Source organism: Diabrotica virgifera, chromosome 9, assembly GCF_917563875.1.
Source record: "Diabrotica virgifera virgifera chromosome 9, PGI_DIABVI_V3a".
Lineage (NCBI taxonomy): Eukaryota > Metazoa > Arthropoda > Insecta > Coleoptera > Chrysomelidae > Diabrotica > Diabrotica virgifera.
The window spans coordinates 77201746-77218854 of record NC_065451.1 but is presented as its reverse complement, the minus strand read 5'-3'; the positions used below and the strand labels follow the sequence as shown (position 1 = coordinate 77218854).

Sequence of the window (17109 nt, the reverse complement as noted above, 5' to 3'; positions counted from 1 at the left end):
CAAGATAAGGAAGACTTAGAATATATGACCAGAAAATTGATGGAAGAATACAGGAAATGGGGTTTAGAGGTAAACATAAGGAAAACACAATATCTACACATCGGTAACCAAATACAACAGGAGGACCTAGATATTGACGGAAGTGACTACATCAGGGGTTGTACAGAGTATATATATATATATATATATATATATATATATATATATATATATATATATATATATATATATATATATATATATATATATATATATATATCTAGGGATTAAATTAACAAATAGTGGAAGAACGGAACCCAGTATAGATGATAGAGTGACGAAGGCTAGAAAGGTTACTAGAGCCCTAAACCCTGTCTTATGGCAACATAACATAAATTTAAATACAAAAGTGAGGATGTACGACGCTATTCTGAAACCGATTTTAATGTATGGCTCCGAAGTGTGGCAAATGACAAAAAAATCCGAAAATAAGCTGCTTACCACTGAAATGGATTTTTTAGAAGATCTTCTAGAATATCGAGATGGGACCCTGTTCGAAATGAACAGATCAGAGAAAAAGTAGGTAAGCAGAAAACAATAGTGGACGAGGTACAACGAAACCAACTTACTTGGTATGGACACGTCCAACGAATGGGAGATGAAAGATTACCAAAAATTACAATGAGATGGATACCGCCAGAAAAACGGAAAAGAGGAAGGCCACCGACCTCCTGGAAAAAAGGAATTACAAAAGCCATGTCAGAAAGAAATCTTCAAGAAAATGACTGGCTAGATCGACAGGCTTGGCGATTGGGTAACGGAAGGCGTAGAACGCTATAGAACCGGTTATATATATATATATATATATATATATATATATATATATATATATATATATATATATATATATATATATATATATATATATATATATATATATATGTATATATATATATATACCTACAGGGTGATTGATTAGTGGGGCAAAGCTCAATAAATCCGCTATAGTAATAGTTAATAAAAGTTAGTAACAAAAATTGTAGCCAACTTTGAGATTCACATTACAAAATTAGTTAGAATGTTACAGGTTCAGGGCCTATTTTACCACTAGGCCCGTGAGGCACCTGCCTCGGGCCCGTATTTGAATGGGGCCCGGAAAGATCACCAAACAAAACATGTTTATTACAATAACGCAATAACAAAACAAATTTTCAAAATTCTTTCATTTTACGAACAGGCAATCATAATTGATAACCATAAGAGTTATAATTAAGTGGATAGGCGCAAACTTTCGGCTTCAATGCTCTTTAAATGCATTCATTTTTTCGAATCCTCAAAAAACTAATAAATATTTTAAAAAAATTTAGACACAGAATGAAAGATTACATTATTACCGAAGGCCGAATGTCCCTTAGAATAAATAAAAAGTTTCTTTTGAATAAAATACATGTTTAAAATTAAAAATCACACTCAATCGTTCGTTTTTTTACCCCTGTAACTTATTAAAATAAACACTATCGAAGATTTCAGGAACTTTCGGCCCTCGATAGTAACGTAATCTTTCATTCTGCGTTTAAATTTTTCAAAAATAATTATTAGTTTTCTCAGGCTTCGAAAAAATGAATGCATTTAAATATCATTGAAGCCGAAAGTTTGCGCCTATCCCCTTAAAAATGTTTAATTGTTTAAATATAAATTTTATTTATTAATAATAAAAATTTTATATTCTTGTGCAACTATATTTCTATTAAATAATTCATACATCTAAAAAAGTTATTATTATTATAAAACTTTAGGGGCCCGAAAATTGTGTAGTGTCTCAGCCTGATTTGAAGTAAAATAGGCTCTGTACAGGTTGTTCTATAACACAGTGGCCGACCAAACTTATGTTTTTTTTAAATGGAACACCCTATATTTTATTTTATATTCGAAATCCTGTTAACTTCTCCATCACAAAAATATAAAAGTTTGTTATGTTATACAGGGTATTTACAAAGTTATAACCAATTTTGTATGAAAATCGTAACAAGTTCAACTCCCTGTATAAACAAAAATAAGCACAACAGCAATGGTTTATTAACGCCATATTTTTTATTTTTTGTCAAAATTTTCAAGAATTATTGATATTGCTAATTTTCTTTATATCAAATACAGGGTGAGTCAAAACGGAAGTATATTATTTCCTCAGTAATGTTAAATGGAACACCCTGTATTTTATATCACTATTGAAAAGTAAGGAGATTTTGAGATATTTTCATTTTTCAGAGCAAATTATTTTAGGTGTCTAAATTTATCTAAATTTTAAGTAAGCCATGACTGAATTGACAATTGACGATTACTGATTATCAATCCGGTAATCAATGTAACAATGTAGCAAATAAAGAAATAAAAATAATTTATTAGTAATATATTTTACAAAAAAAAAAACAATCAGAACATGCAACATTTTTTAAACAAATAAAAACTACTTTTTTATGTAAATGTAACAAATAAAGAAAGAAAATTAGTAATGCATTTTACAAAAAAACGCACAAACACAAAATTCAACATTTTGTGAAAACAATTAAACACTACTTTTGTATGTAAATGTAACAATGTAACAAATAAAGAACGAAAAATAATTGATCAGTAATACATATGCAAAAATAATGTTTGAAAAAGTTAGAAGCTACTTTTAATAAAATATTTTTAATATTTAATTACATAAGGTGTTCAAAATTACCTCCTAACACATTATTATGCACGCCTAAAAACGATCATGGAATGAGCTACTTACTCTACGAAGCATTCGTAAATTAACACATCGAAATACATTTTGTATTCTATTTTTCATCTCATCCCTTTTTGTTGGAGGTATTTATAAAATTTATTATTAACGTAACCCCAAAAAATCAGTCCAGTTTATTAAATTCTGGTGATTTGGGTAGCCACGCTACTGGTCCTTGGAAAAATAAAAGTATCTCGAAAACTGATAAATATAGACATAGGAAATTTTATCTAAAAATTAACTTATACTTTTCAATAGTGATATAAACTACAGGGTGTTCCATTTAAAATTACTCAGAAAATAGTGTACTTGCGTTTTGACTCACCCTGTATTTGATATTAAGAAAATTAGCAATATCAATCATTCTTAAAAATTTTGACAATACGTAAAAAAATATGGCATTAATAAACCATTGCTATTTTGCTTATTTTTAAAATCTTTTTATATACTTGGCTTGGTTGGTGTCACGGACTCCGCAAATTTTTTAATCCACTTAAAAAATAGTTCTAGGCTACCTAGACACCTGAAATTTTCAGGATAGCTTAAAACTAGCTAACAATGCAATATTTAACTGCTATTATACAGGGTGATTAATTATATAGTGGGGTGAAGCTCCGTAGATCCGTTATAATAATGTATAGCGATAAAACTTAATAACAAAAATTGTAGCGAACTTTGAGCTTCATATTACAAAATTAGTTAGAATGTTACAGGGTGTTCGATAACATAGTGGCAGACCAAACTTATGTTTTTTTTTTAAATAGAATACCCTGTATTTTATTTTATATTCGAAATCTTCGTAACTTTTCGATTACAAAAATATAAAAGTTTGGTATGTTATACGGGGTATTTACAAAGTTATAACCAATTTTATATGAAAATCGTAACAAGTTTAACTACCTGTTTAAATAAAAGCAAGCACAAGGTCAATGATTTATTGACGTCATATTATTTTATTTATTGTCAAAATTTTCGTAAATGTTTGTCTTGCTAATTTTCTTTATATTGAGTACAGGGTGAGTCAAAACGCAAGTACATTATTTTCTCAGTAATTTTAAATATAAGACCCTTATTTTATATCATTATCGAAAAGTACCATTACCATACTATAATTTTTGTAAACATTCCCTATGTGTAAATTTATTAATTTTCGAGATATTTTCACCTCTCAGGGTAAAATTATTAATAATAATTACGGGTCTAAATCTTTCCAAATTTTAAGTAAACCACGGCTGAATAATTGTCTAAATCAAATGTCTGTAATCAAAATTGGCTACAATTTTTTTTATGAACTTGTATTACTATCTATTACTTACAACGGATTACAAAGCTTTACCCCACTGACCAATCACACTCTATGGATAAATCGATTTTTTTTTAATTTCAAACTATTTTAAAAATGTGACTAATGCAATGATATTTTAAAGTACGTTAATAAATCGATATCTACAAATTTATGGTGCCTCAGTGGCATTAGACTGCAGATCGAGAGGTCCCCAGTTGGAACCCGGCTGTTGCGTATCTTTTTTTAATAATTAAAAGTTTATATACTTAAAATTATATATACCATTTTAGACAACCGTGGTATTATAATAATACTATTTTATACTAGTGTAATTTTTGGAATCATAATTATAAATAACAGTTAATACACCTACTTAGTGCGTGAAGAGTTTAAAGTGTGCGTGAAGTAACAATGTATTTTAAATGGGATTTACTTTTTCGCACACTTTCAATGGGTTTTTTGGCACACTTTCATATAATCAAATATCCCTAACTTTCGCGTTGTCATGGTGATGATAATATTATTACGAGCAATGATTTACAACAAAATTTTTGACAGTTTTGTAGTTTTGAAAGTATGATAGTTAGGATTTTTAAATGTCAAAGTTCTAAAAATTGTAGAATAGAAATGAATTCCAGTGACGAAGAGTTACAGTTGTTTTATTTGTTTATCGTAGATAAAATATTGTATGCTCGCTCCGTTGTCGCTCGTGCTCTAAAAATCGCGTGCGTTCGCAAAAAGCATACTTCACGAACTGTTTCATAAATAACTATTTTTATGAGAGTGTAATTTTTGGAATTTTAAGCATTTTATCGTTAAATCGTTTATCGTTAAATTATTTTATATCCTTTCCTATAAATAATAAAAAGGTTTTATTATAAAAAAGTTCTTTTTTTATAAAAGTGTAATTTTATTTATACAGGGAGTTGAACTTGTTACGACTTTCATATAAAGTTGGTTATAACTTCGAGAATGGTATAAAATATAGGGTGTTCTATTTAAAATTACTGAGAAAATATTGTACTTACGTGTTGACTCACCTTGTATTCGATATAAAGAAAATTAGCAATATCCACCATTTTTAAAAATTGTGACAATCAACAAAAAATATTGCACCAATAAACCATTGCTGTTATGCTTATTTTTATTTATACAGGGAGCTGAACTTTGTTACAATTTTCATATAAAGTTAGATATAACTTTGTAAATACCCTGTATAACATAACAAACCTTTATATTTTTGTGATGGAGAAGTTAACAGGATTTCGAATTTAAAATAAAATATATAGTGCTCCATTTAAAAAACATAAGTTTGTGTTGTTCTGAAGCTATTTTCTTGTGGCATTTTTATAATTTTAACTATTTATAATGGGAAATAAGCCACAATATTATTAAGAAATGATTTTTATTAACGTTTCGACGCCCAAATCGGGTGCCGTTGTCAAAATACAAAATTTTTTTACTAAGCAACAACATTTTTGTTTATGTTAGTAGTATTTTGTATTTTGACAACGGCACCCGATTTGGGCGTCGAAACGTTAATAAAAATCATTTTTTAATAATATTGTGGCTTATTTCCCATTATAAATAGTTAAAAACATAAGTTTGGTCTGCCACTATGTTATCGAACACCCTGTAACATTATAACTAATTTTGTAATGTGAAGCTCAAAGTTGGCTACAATTTTTGTTATTAACTTTTATTGCTATCTATTACTTTAGCGGATCTATTGAGCTTTACCCCATTAATCAATCACCCTGTATACATATTGATGCTACAGGAAAATAGTTTCCGAACGATGAAAGTATTGTACCCATATAAAATAATACTATGGATCAAGAATACAGTACTTACCTTCTACGATGAAATCAGCAACAGCACCAGCCTTACCAGGTCGATTGGTAGCCACGCATATATATCTACCGGCATCTTGCAATTGGGTACTATTGAAACTAATGTATCCGTCTTTGGTATAAACTGAACTGGAGAAGTCGCGTCCTAAAGAAGACCAGGAGATTTCCATGGGTTGGTCGCCAGTGGCACTGCAGTTGATAAAATGAAATTCGCCTGGATGGGCTACTATTCTACTATTACTACTATTAGTATGACCAGTACTACTAGTCAAGGTGATCTTTGGAGCGACTGTAAAAAATAATACAGAGTTAGGTATATTGATGCGATTACAAGCAACGTAACACTTTTTTTAATATAAATTATTCGATTTTAAAACTAGTTCTCTATAAATCAAGGTATGCAATGTAGACTAATCTGTCAATTGCACTGTTTTATTAACCCATTAACCCATATTAATCCACTAGCACGTGCATCATTCATCATCATCATCATTCTCTTTGCCTTATCCCTATGCGGGGTCGGCTTCCCCAATTACATTTCTCTATACAGTTCTATCTTGAGTCATATCAATATTAATCCCCTTTACCAACATGTCCTGCCTAATCGTCTCCCCCCACGTCTTCTCTGGTCTTCCTCTCCTATTCCTGCCAGGAATCTGCACTTCAGCAATTCTTCGTATTGGGTGATTAGCGTCTCGACGTTGAACATGACCAAACCATCTCAACCTATGCTCTCTCATTTTGGCATCAATTGATGCCACACCTAGACTTCCCCTAATATACTCATTTTTCTTTTTATCCTTTTTTGTCTCTCCACTCATCCATCTAAGCATTCTCATTTCCGCCACATGCATTCGTTGTTCCTCTTTCTTTTTCACTGCGCAACATTCAGTTCCGTACATCATAGCCGGCCTTATGGTTGTTTTATAGAATTTTCCCTTCAACTTCATTGGAATTTTCCTGTCACACAGCACACCACTCGCTTCCTTCCACTTCATCCATCCAGCCCTAATTCTACTGCATGCATCTCCATCTATTTCTCCATTACTCTGTAATACCGATCCCAGGTACTTAAAACTATTGCTTTTTACAATCAGTTCACCATCCAAAGATACCGTGTTATTTGTAGTAACACAATCTTTAAATGAACATTGCAAATACTCTGTCTTTGTCCTACTAAGTTTTAAACCTTTTTTTCTCCAGAGTTTGTCTCCACTGTTCCAATTTTTGTTCTAAGTCTCTTTCACTATTTTCTATTAACACTACATCATCAGCATACATTAAGCACCATGGAATGTTACCCTGTAGTTTCGCTGTTATCTGGTCCAAAACTAATGAGAATAAATACGGACTAAGCACCGAGCCCTGGTGCAATCCTACTTTCACATGAAATTTATCAGTCTCTCCCACACCTGTCCTAACACTAGTCGTTACTCCCTCATACATATCCCTCACAATCTTTACATATTCCCCAGGGACAATGAATACCATATGAGCGTTTATTTCTTTACTCCTGTGTTTTTCCATCAACTGCCTTATAATGAAAATTGAATCTGTTGTTGTCTCTTCACGTATCCGTCTATCAATTACTCTTTTCCATATTTTCATGGTGTGGCTAAACAGTTTTATAGCCCTGTAGTTTGTACATTGTTGTATATCTCCCTTGTTTTTTAGACAGGTACTAGTATACTGCTTCTCCATTTGTCTGTCATTTGTCCAACTTCCATAATTCTATTAAATAAACCTGCTAGCCACCTTGTTCCTGTCTCTCCAAATGCTCTCCATACTTCCCTAGGAATATCATCTGGTCCTATCGCTTTTCCTTTCTTTATTTTTTGAAGCGCTTGAGCCACTTCCTCGTTTGATATTTCGGTGACCATTGCTGCTACTGTCTCCGTTGACTCTACAGGCTGTCTGTCAAATTCTTCATTTAATAAGCTGTCAAAGTACTTTCTCCATCTCTTTTTGAAATCCTTTTCGTGAACTAGTATTTTATTATTTTCATCTCGGATACATCTAATCTGATTAAAATCTTTTGCTTTCTTTGCTCTGTGTTTGGCTATTTAATATATCTTCGTTTCGCCTTCCCTGGTATCAAGTTGATCGTATAGGCTTGAATACGCTTCTGCTTTGGCTTTTGCTACTGCTACTTTCGCTTCCTTTTTCGCCACCATATAGTTTTGAAGATCTGTGTCGGATCTGGTTTCTTGCCACTTTTTATATAATGTTCGCTTCTCGTTTATTTTTTATTGTACTTCGTTTGACCACCACCAAGTCTCTTTATCCTCAAACTTTTTTCCTGACGTTTTCCCAAGTATTTCAATAGCAGTCTCTCTAATAATGTTGGCCATTTTTCTCCAAATTGTGTTAGGGCTTCCTTTCATGTTCCAACGTATTTTTCCTACTATTCTTTCCCTGAATAGACCTTCTTTCTCATCTCCGATATTTTTGTTTAGTGTCGCTTTTTACTTCGATGTCCAGAAAAAGCAGCTTATGTTGTTGGCTGACTGTCTCGTGCATCATTCATTAAATTTAAAAAGTTTCTTTGTTGTCGGGATATAAGGTTAGAACTACGATTAAGGATGCTTCGATGTTACGTGTTCTCTACTATTCTTTATGGCTTGGAAGCATGGCCATTGAAACAAGTTCATTTGAATAAGTTGGCCGCCTTTGAATTTTGGTGTTACAGAACAATCCTACGAGTATCATGGATTCAAAGAATGTCAAACGTAGAAGTAACTAGAAGAATAGGAAATCAACCTGAAATTTACTAACTATCAAAAGACGAAAACTTGAGTACTTGGGACATGTGATGAGAGGGCAAAAATACTGATTATTACAACTATGGGAAATGTGGGAAGACGAAGAACATCCTGGCTTAAGAACTTACGGGAATGGTTCGAATACAGTAGTGCAGATCTATTTAGAGCGGCAGTCAACAGGGTCCGCATTGTCATGATGATTTCCAACCTTCGATAGAAGATGGACTTAAAGAAGAATATTATCCCATTCGCTGCCAATCGAAGAGGAAGGAACTCGGCTAGGAGCCATTTCTTTGAACGTCACCTGACTGAAGTAACCATATCACGCGCTGGAGCGTAATCGGCTGCGAATGGGTTAAGGTAAAAGTGACAGTGCTTAAATTTCGTAAGATTAATAGTTTCAAACTGTAAAGAAAAAGTGCTTTAAATCTTAAAAATAGTCTTTATGTTCTTTAAAATTTTACTAAAATAAGATCGTTAAAGGCAACGATAGTCATGGAGCGTCGGCACTTAACACATATTCAAATGGTATGTAACCAAACTTTTGAGAAATTTGTTAGAATTAGATACATGAGGAATATATTACAAGAAAGGTGACTTTTTTTAACAACTTAAAAAGTATTAGTGATAGTTTTACCTTAAAGCAAAAAAAAAGTGATACGGAAAATCTCGAAGAGCAAAAAAATGTAGGTTTTACTTTTCCGAATTTTTCGTATTTTTTTTTTGTTTTTCTGTAAGACAATAGTTGGTTAAGATATTTCTGCTCTAAGTTTGCATACACTTGTGATTAGCGACTTTTTCAAGCCCTTTCAACTCCAAACCCATCAAAATTAAGCACTAAACCGTTGAAATTTACAGATCAATAAACAGTACATAAGTCAAGTTAATTGTAAAGCGATAAGGATTAATTTCGTTTGGAATGATAATAAGAGGGTGATCTTCACGATGTTTTTGCCAAAAAAAGGGCCACCTTTATTTTGCCCGTAATTTTCTTAGATATGATACTTGAAATTTTTATAAAAAAATAAAAAATACTTTAAGCTTTTTTTTAATACGTTAAAAAGTGTTGATGAGTTTTTTGGTTATCTCACGTTGAAATATTCGAGTTATAATTAGATGAATAAGAACCTACCTTTCATGAGCTACAACTCTGCTTTTACTGGGTCTACAAACATAAGTACTTACCAATTCTTTACGTTTTTGTATACTGTTATGTACAAGTTACTGTTGCAATTCCTAACATCACGTAGGTCGTTCCTGATATTTCTCGATGCTTTCAGAGACAGACAGACCGAACTGAGAAACTAGTTTTGGCCATCTTTAGACGCAAGGCGCTAGAATATCTAGATGGATTTAGTTCTATTTATCCGATATTATTCTTTTTGTTCCAGGTCCGGTCTAGAATAGGGGAGAACATAAGGTCGTAGTATATAAGTTAAATTGTTCGGGTTTTAAACCTCAGTCGAAATTTTAATGTCGTGTGAAAATTGAACTAGTCAAATAAATAGCTTGTAGGTACAAGTAAGGTAAATTATATGATTTTATGTGTTATAAATAATTGAAAATAATAAATAAAATAGATAAGTTTTTTGAAATACGTTAGATAATAAAGATAATCAATTAAATAATTTCATTTAAATTAAGTTAATAAATAAATTGTTAACAATATAAAAGAACTCGTAGGTAACACTACCTTTTTGCTAAGAATATTTTTTCCATAAAATACCTTTTTGAGTTATTTTAGAAAAACCGTCTAAACGTGTTCTTTTTGCAAAAATGAACATTTTCACTCTCAAATAACTCGAAAAGTATCGACTTGTGAAAAAGTCAAAAAACTCTGTTAGAACAAAAGTTGTTTAGAATTGGTTGGTTTATCTATTTCCGGACTTATTTTGAACGTATAATTTTTCATCCCCAAGAAGCGGTGGCTTTCACTCCTTAAAGCAACCAGCGGTACAAGTTCAAAAGTGAAGTGGAGGGTCAGAGGAACCTAAATCTAAATTTTCATGCAATCAATTCGGTGGTAACACGGAAAATTACACGGTATTACCGTATTTCACGCTCAGTTACTGACCTAGTATTAATTAAAACAAACATAATAGTCTAGGCGCCAGAGGGGTCACCGTGTCATATTCAATTCTGATGGACAAACTCAACGGTTTCTTATGGATTTTCGGCTGCTGATTACGAATTTCGAGGGGGATTTCGATCCGAGTGGTCAAAAAATTGTTATAAACAATTTAATTGTTTATAAATTTTTTATAAGGTTCTGACTCATAAACTAAAAGAGATAAAAAAAATGTTTCAAATAAAATTTATTTCTTAATAAAAACCAAGAAAAAAGCCGTTTACTAAACTTAAATCTAACAATTAGAACTCAAGATATTGTAAAATTAGTGTACAATGCAAATTGCAAATTGCAAAATAAGTATTTTTCGAAGCTTTATCGATCGTAACTCTGCTTCTGCGCATGCAAATGAGTCTTAGAAGGTGTCGCTCTAAAGCTTAATTAACAGGCTTCCAAAACAAAGTTTGATAAATTACTTGATCTTCATTTGTTTTAAAGTTATACCCGTTTGAAGTTACAATTTTCTTAAAAATATTGTACATTCATTTGTTTATAAGGGTTTCAAGCAAATTTGAACTATAAACATTTATACTTTAATGAACAATAATGATAGAAAAACTCAAAAGGAACAATTTGAGGTTGTGAAAATGTTCATAAGTTTATTTTTGGCCAAGATGTCGATATTTTAATGGCGCGCGCTATGAGGCGCAAGATCATCTCACCGCGTAAAGGTTCACGCGCTAACTTCTCGATGCAAATTATAATTTCTATGTATACATACGTTATCTTTATTTTTCATTTTTGAAGATCCTAATAAAATTTTATCATATAATTCTTATAATTAAATCATCATACTGTACCTCGTATCACCTTTCATTCTATTTACTTTGTCTTCTATTTTTTGCACTAAATGAGAAAAAAACATTAAAAACTAATATTTCAGAAGTATAATAAAAAGTAAGTTGATATTATTTATTAGTACTATTTTTACAAACATTTTTTTCATGCATCTGGAAATCTGCATAGAGATATACAGGGAATATCAGCTTTTTTACATCTGCATAAGTTCTTAGCGAAATTTTAACAGTTACATAGTGGTACAAGTCTGTTCTTGTAGGCAGTAAAACTAAAACTTTAGAGGCTTCAGAGTCTAATTATCTATATGATATCCATATAAAGTGGATCTAGTTCTTTTACAGCATCATCAAGGCCCGTCAATTGTGTGTATGCCGCCACATCATAAATGCTCGTTTTATATGCAATGATGATGCTGCAAAAGAACTCGATCCATTTTTATATGGATATCACATATTGGCCCATTTGCTTGCGTAGAAGCCGAGTTACGATCGATAAAGCGTCGAAGAATACATACTTACTTGACTGTGAGCCAATCTTGCGCCTCGTAGCGCGCCATTAAAATATCGACATCTTAGCCAAAAATAAACTTACGAACATTTTCGCAAGCTCAAATTGTTCCTTTTGAGTTATTTTATCATTATTGTTAATTAAAGTATAAATGTTTATAGCTAAAGTTTGCTTGAAACCTTTATAAACAAATGAATGTACAATTTTTTTGAGAAAATTATAACTTCAAACGGGTATAACTTTAAAACAAATGAAGATAAAATAAATTAACAAACTTTGTTTGGAAGCCTCTTAATTAAGCTTTAAAATAACATGTTATAGGGCTCATTTGCATACGTAGAAGCCGAGTTACGATCGATAAAGCTTCGAAAAATACTTATTTTGCAATTTGAAATTTGCATTGTGCAGTAATTTTACAATATCTTGAGTTCTGATTGTCGGATTTAAGTTTAGTAAACGGCTGTTTCTTCGTTGTTTATTAAGGAACAAATTTTATTTGAAACATTTTTTTCTATTTCTTTTTGTTTATGAGGCAGAGCATTATAAACAATTTATAAACAATTAAATTGTTTATAACAATTGTTTGACCACACGGATCGAAATCCCCCCTCGAAATTCGTAATCGGCCGCCAAAAATCCATAAGAAACCGTTGAGGTTGTCCATCAGAATTGAAAATGACACGGTGACCTCTAATTGGCGCCTAAACTATAATAGACCAGTAAGGATCTGCTAAAACACATCTATTTTTGGATGTGAGAGGTGGCATTCGGATTTTTGCAGACAAAGTTAGGTGACACCTTCAGTAATAATAATAATTGACTTATGCTCCTTCTCAAATATGCCCGGAACATTATTAAAAAAATTAAAATATTTAAAAATTTCGAAAAACATCGATTTTTTCTCCTTTCTTTGCTTATAACTTTAAAACGATTCGTTTTGGAACAAAGTCGTAGAGAAATAAAATAAAGATAATTGAATTTTGTATGATATACGACTGGTAAAAAATGTCTTAAGGTATTACCTTTTCTGCACTATAGCAATAAATACAAAATAAGGGGGCAAAATAAGTCTGTTGTTTTTCAATATTTTTTAACCACTTTGGTGGCACTTAGAACCTTAGTGATTCGCTTAGGAAATTCTTTGTAACATACTTAAATCGTGTACCAAATTTCATTAAAATCGACCTAATAAATTTTGCATTTTGCATAAATCTAAATGTTTTTAAAAAAGTTCAAATTTTTTAAAATCTTTCTGAACAAAAAGTAGACCATTTATGTAGAAGTTGGCTAATTTTTTTTACATATAAAGAGGAGCTCTACCTATCTAATACACTTTACAGAATTAAAATCGGATTATTTAAGGGGCCCCAGCAATGTTTTAAATTTATAAACAATTTTTTGGCTTATAAACAAATAGCTTTGTTTAATAATAAAAAAAAAATTATTTATAGCAATGCAAATATTTAAAACCGGTATAATTTGACTTAAACTTTCAAATGCTGTCAGCAGAATTGCTATTTTATTTTTTAATCAAACGTTATTCGCGTTCAAAAATTGCAATTTCTCGATTTTTTGAAAGGTCCACCTCGTTTATCTCAAAAACTATGCATCCTACGAAAAAAAATGTAATAACATTTGTTGCTTAGAATTACCCAAAAAATACAAAAAAAATGTTTTATTGTGTGAAAAATCGATTTTATGTAATTCCTCAAGTTCTTTGTTTATAACAATCTTATCGACATCCGGATCAACTGTTACCCAAAAAATTCGTGTTCTACGGGTCAAAATACATAAAAAAACTTGGGTACGTCATCTAAATAAAGGAGCCCGTAGCACCCCTTCCTGGCCACAGCACTAATTTGTTTATAAGCCAAAAAATTGTTTATAACTTTAAAACATTGCTGAGGCTGCTTAAATAATATGATTTCAATTCTGTAAAGTGCATTAGATAGGTGGAGTACTTCTTTATATGTAACAAAATTGACAAATCTTTGTATGTTCTAGTTTTTGTTGTGCAAGATTTTAAAAAATTTTAATTTTTTAAAAAAAGTTTAGATTGCAAAATTATTATGCAAAATCTAGTAAGTCAATTTTAATGAAATTTGGTGTACGGTTTTAGCACATTACAAAAATTTTCTAAGCGAATTAGGAAGGTTCCAAGTGTAACCTAAGTGATAAAAAATCATTGAATAAGGACAGGCTTGTTTTGCCCCCTTATTTTATATTTATTGCTATTTTGAAGCAAGGGTGATAAATTAAGACATTTTTAACCAATCGCATATGATAGAAAATTTAATTATCTTTGTTTTATTCCTATAGGACTTTGTTCTAAAATGAATAGTTTTTAAGTTATAAGCAAAAAAAGTAGAAAAAAAAACAAAATTTTTTGAAATTTTTAAATATTTTATTTTTTTTTCATTAATGTTCCGGGCATATTTGAGAAGGAGCATAAATCAATTATTATTAACGAAGTTATCACCTAACTTTATCCGCAAAAATCTGAATGCCACCTCTCACATCCACCTAAAAACAGATCCTTACTGGTCTATAAACCATTGCGTTTCGATTCAATTCGAGACTTACCATCCTCTGACACGTGTTTCTAGGTGTACACGACATCAGAAAGGTTCGTAAGGAGACTGAACTGAATCAAAACGCACTGACTGTTTGGTAAATATATTAAAATATTATACCAACCCATGCCTTTAGCGACCTCTGACGAGGACAGATGAAGTGAGTGTCGATAGCGATTAAAGTAAACTGCAAACCCAAAGTCACCCACTGCCACCGTTTTTTGTGACTACGCCAAAGCTTTTGATTGTGTAAATCATAACATTTTGATGAAAAAAACTAAATTTCTACGGAATTCGAGGCATTTCTTTAGATTGGTTCAAATCTTACTTGGATGATGGGAAACAACTGGTTAGAGCAAATGATATAGACTCTAGTCTCAAAAACATTGTATGTGGGGTACCTCAAGGTTCAGTATTGAGTCCTATTTTTCCTTATCTTTATTAATGACATCACTAATTTAAAAATCGATGGAAAAATCTTTCTTTTTGCTGATGATACCAGTATCACTTGGAGCAACTCAAATATTACAACTCTTCATGCTACTATAACTTCTGATCTACTTACAATAAAAACCTGGTCTGACTCAAATTTACTCTCGTTTAACGTAGATAAAACAGTAGCATTGTCTTATAAAGGAGCTCTTCAACCCTTACCCCTTAATAACAGCCAGATCAGTACCGTTGATTCTGTAAAATTTCTTGGTATTTTTTTAGACAGCAACCTTAAATGGTCCGTCCATATCGATTTGTTACGGAAGAAACTCTCTTCAGCTTCTATGCTATAAGATCTGTTTCGAGTGAACTCAATTTAGCATATTCCAAAATAACATATTTTTCTTTGTTCGAGTCACATCTTCGTTATGGTCTTCCTTTTTGGGGTTCTGGTACAGCTGCCCAATTCGATGTTATTTTCAAATTACAAAAAAGAGCAATAAGATATCTGTTTGGCCTCAGAAGAACGAAACATTGCAGAAGTTACTTCAAAGATCACGGAATTTTAACCCTTTCATCTTTGTATATTTTAGAAACTGTTTGCCTAATTCGTAAACATCTACATGTCTTTCCACCAAGACCTAATCATGACTACTTCACGAGAAATTCTACGTTTGACGTCTATTTGCCGAACCCGTCGTCGGAGTTAGTAAAGAAGTCGATATTATATTCAGCAAAAAAAATGTACAACCATCTCCCCCTACAACTAAAATCTGCACCATCTTTCCCCAAATTCCGTAAACTGGCAAAAGCCTACCTGTTTGAAAGACCATATTATTCAGTAGAAGATTTTTTTAGTCAATAACTAAGAAATTACAGTACCCTTTGCAGAAGTAGTATTTTTATTATTTTGTTATCTATATTTGGGTGTCATATGCAGCAGCTTAACTTTTTAACTTTTAAATCTTTTTTATAAATTATTAGGACGACTATGCATTTGCAATTTATTTAAATTTTTGCATTGATTATTTCTGTTTTTAACTTCATTATTATTATCCAGATTTAGCCATACGGCTCACACTCCCTCTAAGGGGAAAATTGACTCATCCCAGATACCTACGGTATCAAAAGGATTGAGCTCTGGTGGGACTCTTTCCTTGTTATCGAGCCCTAGGTGACTTGGTATGCAGGTGTATCTCCCAAAAATTTCCGTACACATCTGGCTGTTGCGAGTAGTACTGCTTTCTGCATGGTCTTATAAAGATGTTCATTCAGACCCAGCTTTTTTATGCTTTCGAGGAGAGTCTTCGGAATGACTCCAGTAGTAGACATGATAATCGGTATCGTCTGGGTACTTTGCACTCTCCATTGCCTTCGTATTTGAATTTCTAGATCTCTGTACTTGGCGATCTTTTCAGTGAATTTACTACGTAGATTATTGTTGTTAGGTATCGCCACATCAATTAGTGTTGTTTGTCTTGTTAATTTATTAACTAGTACGAGATCTGGTCTATTGTGTGCCACTGTTTGGTCTGTGAGCACAGTGCGGTCCCAGTATAGCTTGTAGTTGCCATCCTCAAGCATACTCTCAGGGACGTATTGATAATACGGGAGATGGTCCGTTTGGAGAAGTCCCAGCTTGATAGCTATCTCTTGATGAAGGATTTTTCCCACTGCGTCATGCCGTTCCTTGTATTCAGTTGCAGCAAATGCCTGGCAGCCCCCTGTAAGATGTTGGATGGTTTCTTGGGCTTGACATCCATATCGGCATCTGTCGTTTTGAACCTGAGGGTCTTTGATGATATATTTCAGGTAATTTCTCGTTGGTATAACCTGATCCTGAATGGCCAGTAATGAACCTTCCGTTTCAGGGAACATCTTTCCTGATGTCAACCAGTAGTTCGACGCTATATTGTCGACGTAATCTTGGCTGACCTCATTGGGATGCCGCCCGTGCAGAGGTTTACCCATCCAGGCGCGCACTTTTTCGTCCTTAGTAAGGTGGTTTATGCGCATTTCTGGTTC

At 32.2% G+C, this 17109-nt stretch overlaps 1 protein-coding gene across 1 annotated transcript in view; it reads right to left on the bottom strand.

Moving 5' to 3' along the window:
* LOC126892761 (basement membrane-specific heparan sulfate proteoglycan core protein-like) overlaps positions 1 to 17109 on the bottom strand; it is a 262493-nt gene that overhangs the window by 197145 nt on the left and 48239 nt on the right. The window contains exon 5 of the mRNA XM_050662444.1: positions 5886 to 6173. Within this exon, the coding sequence (XP_050518401.1) occupies positions 5886 to 6173 (288 nt within the window). The remainder of the gene's footprint in view (positions 1 to 5885; positions 6174 to 17109) is intronic.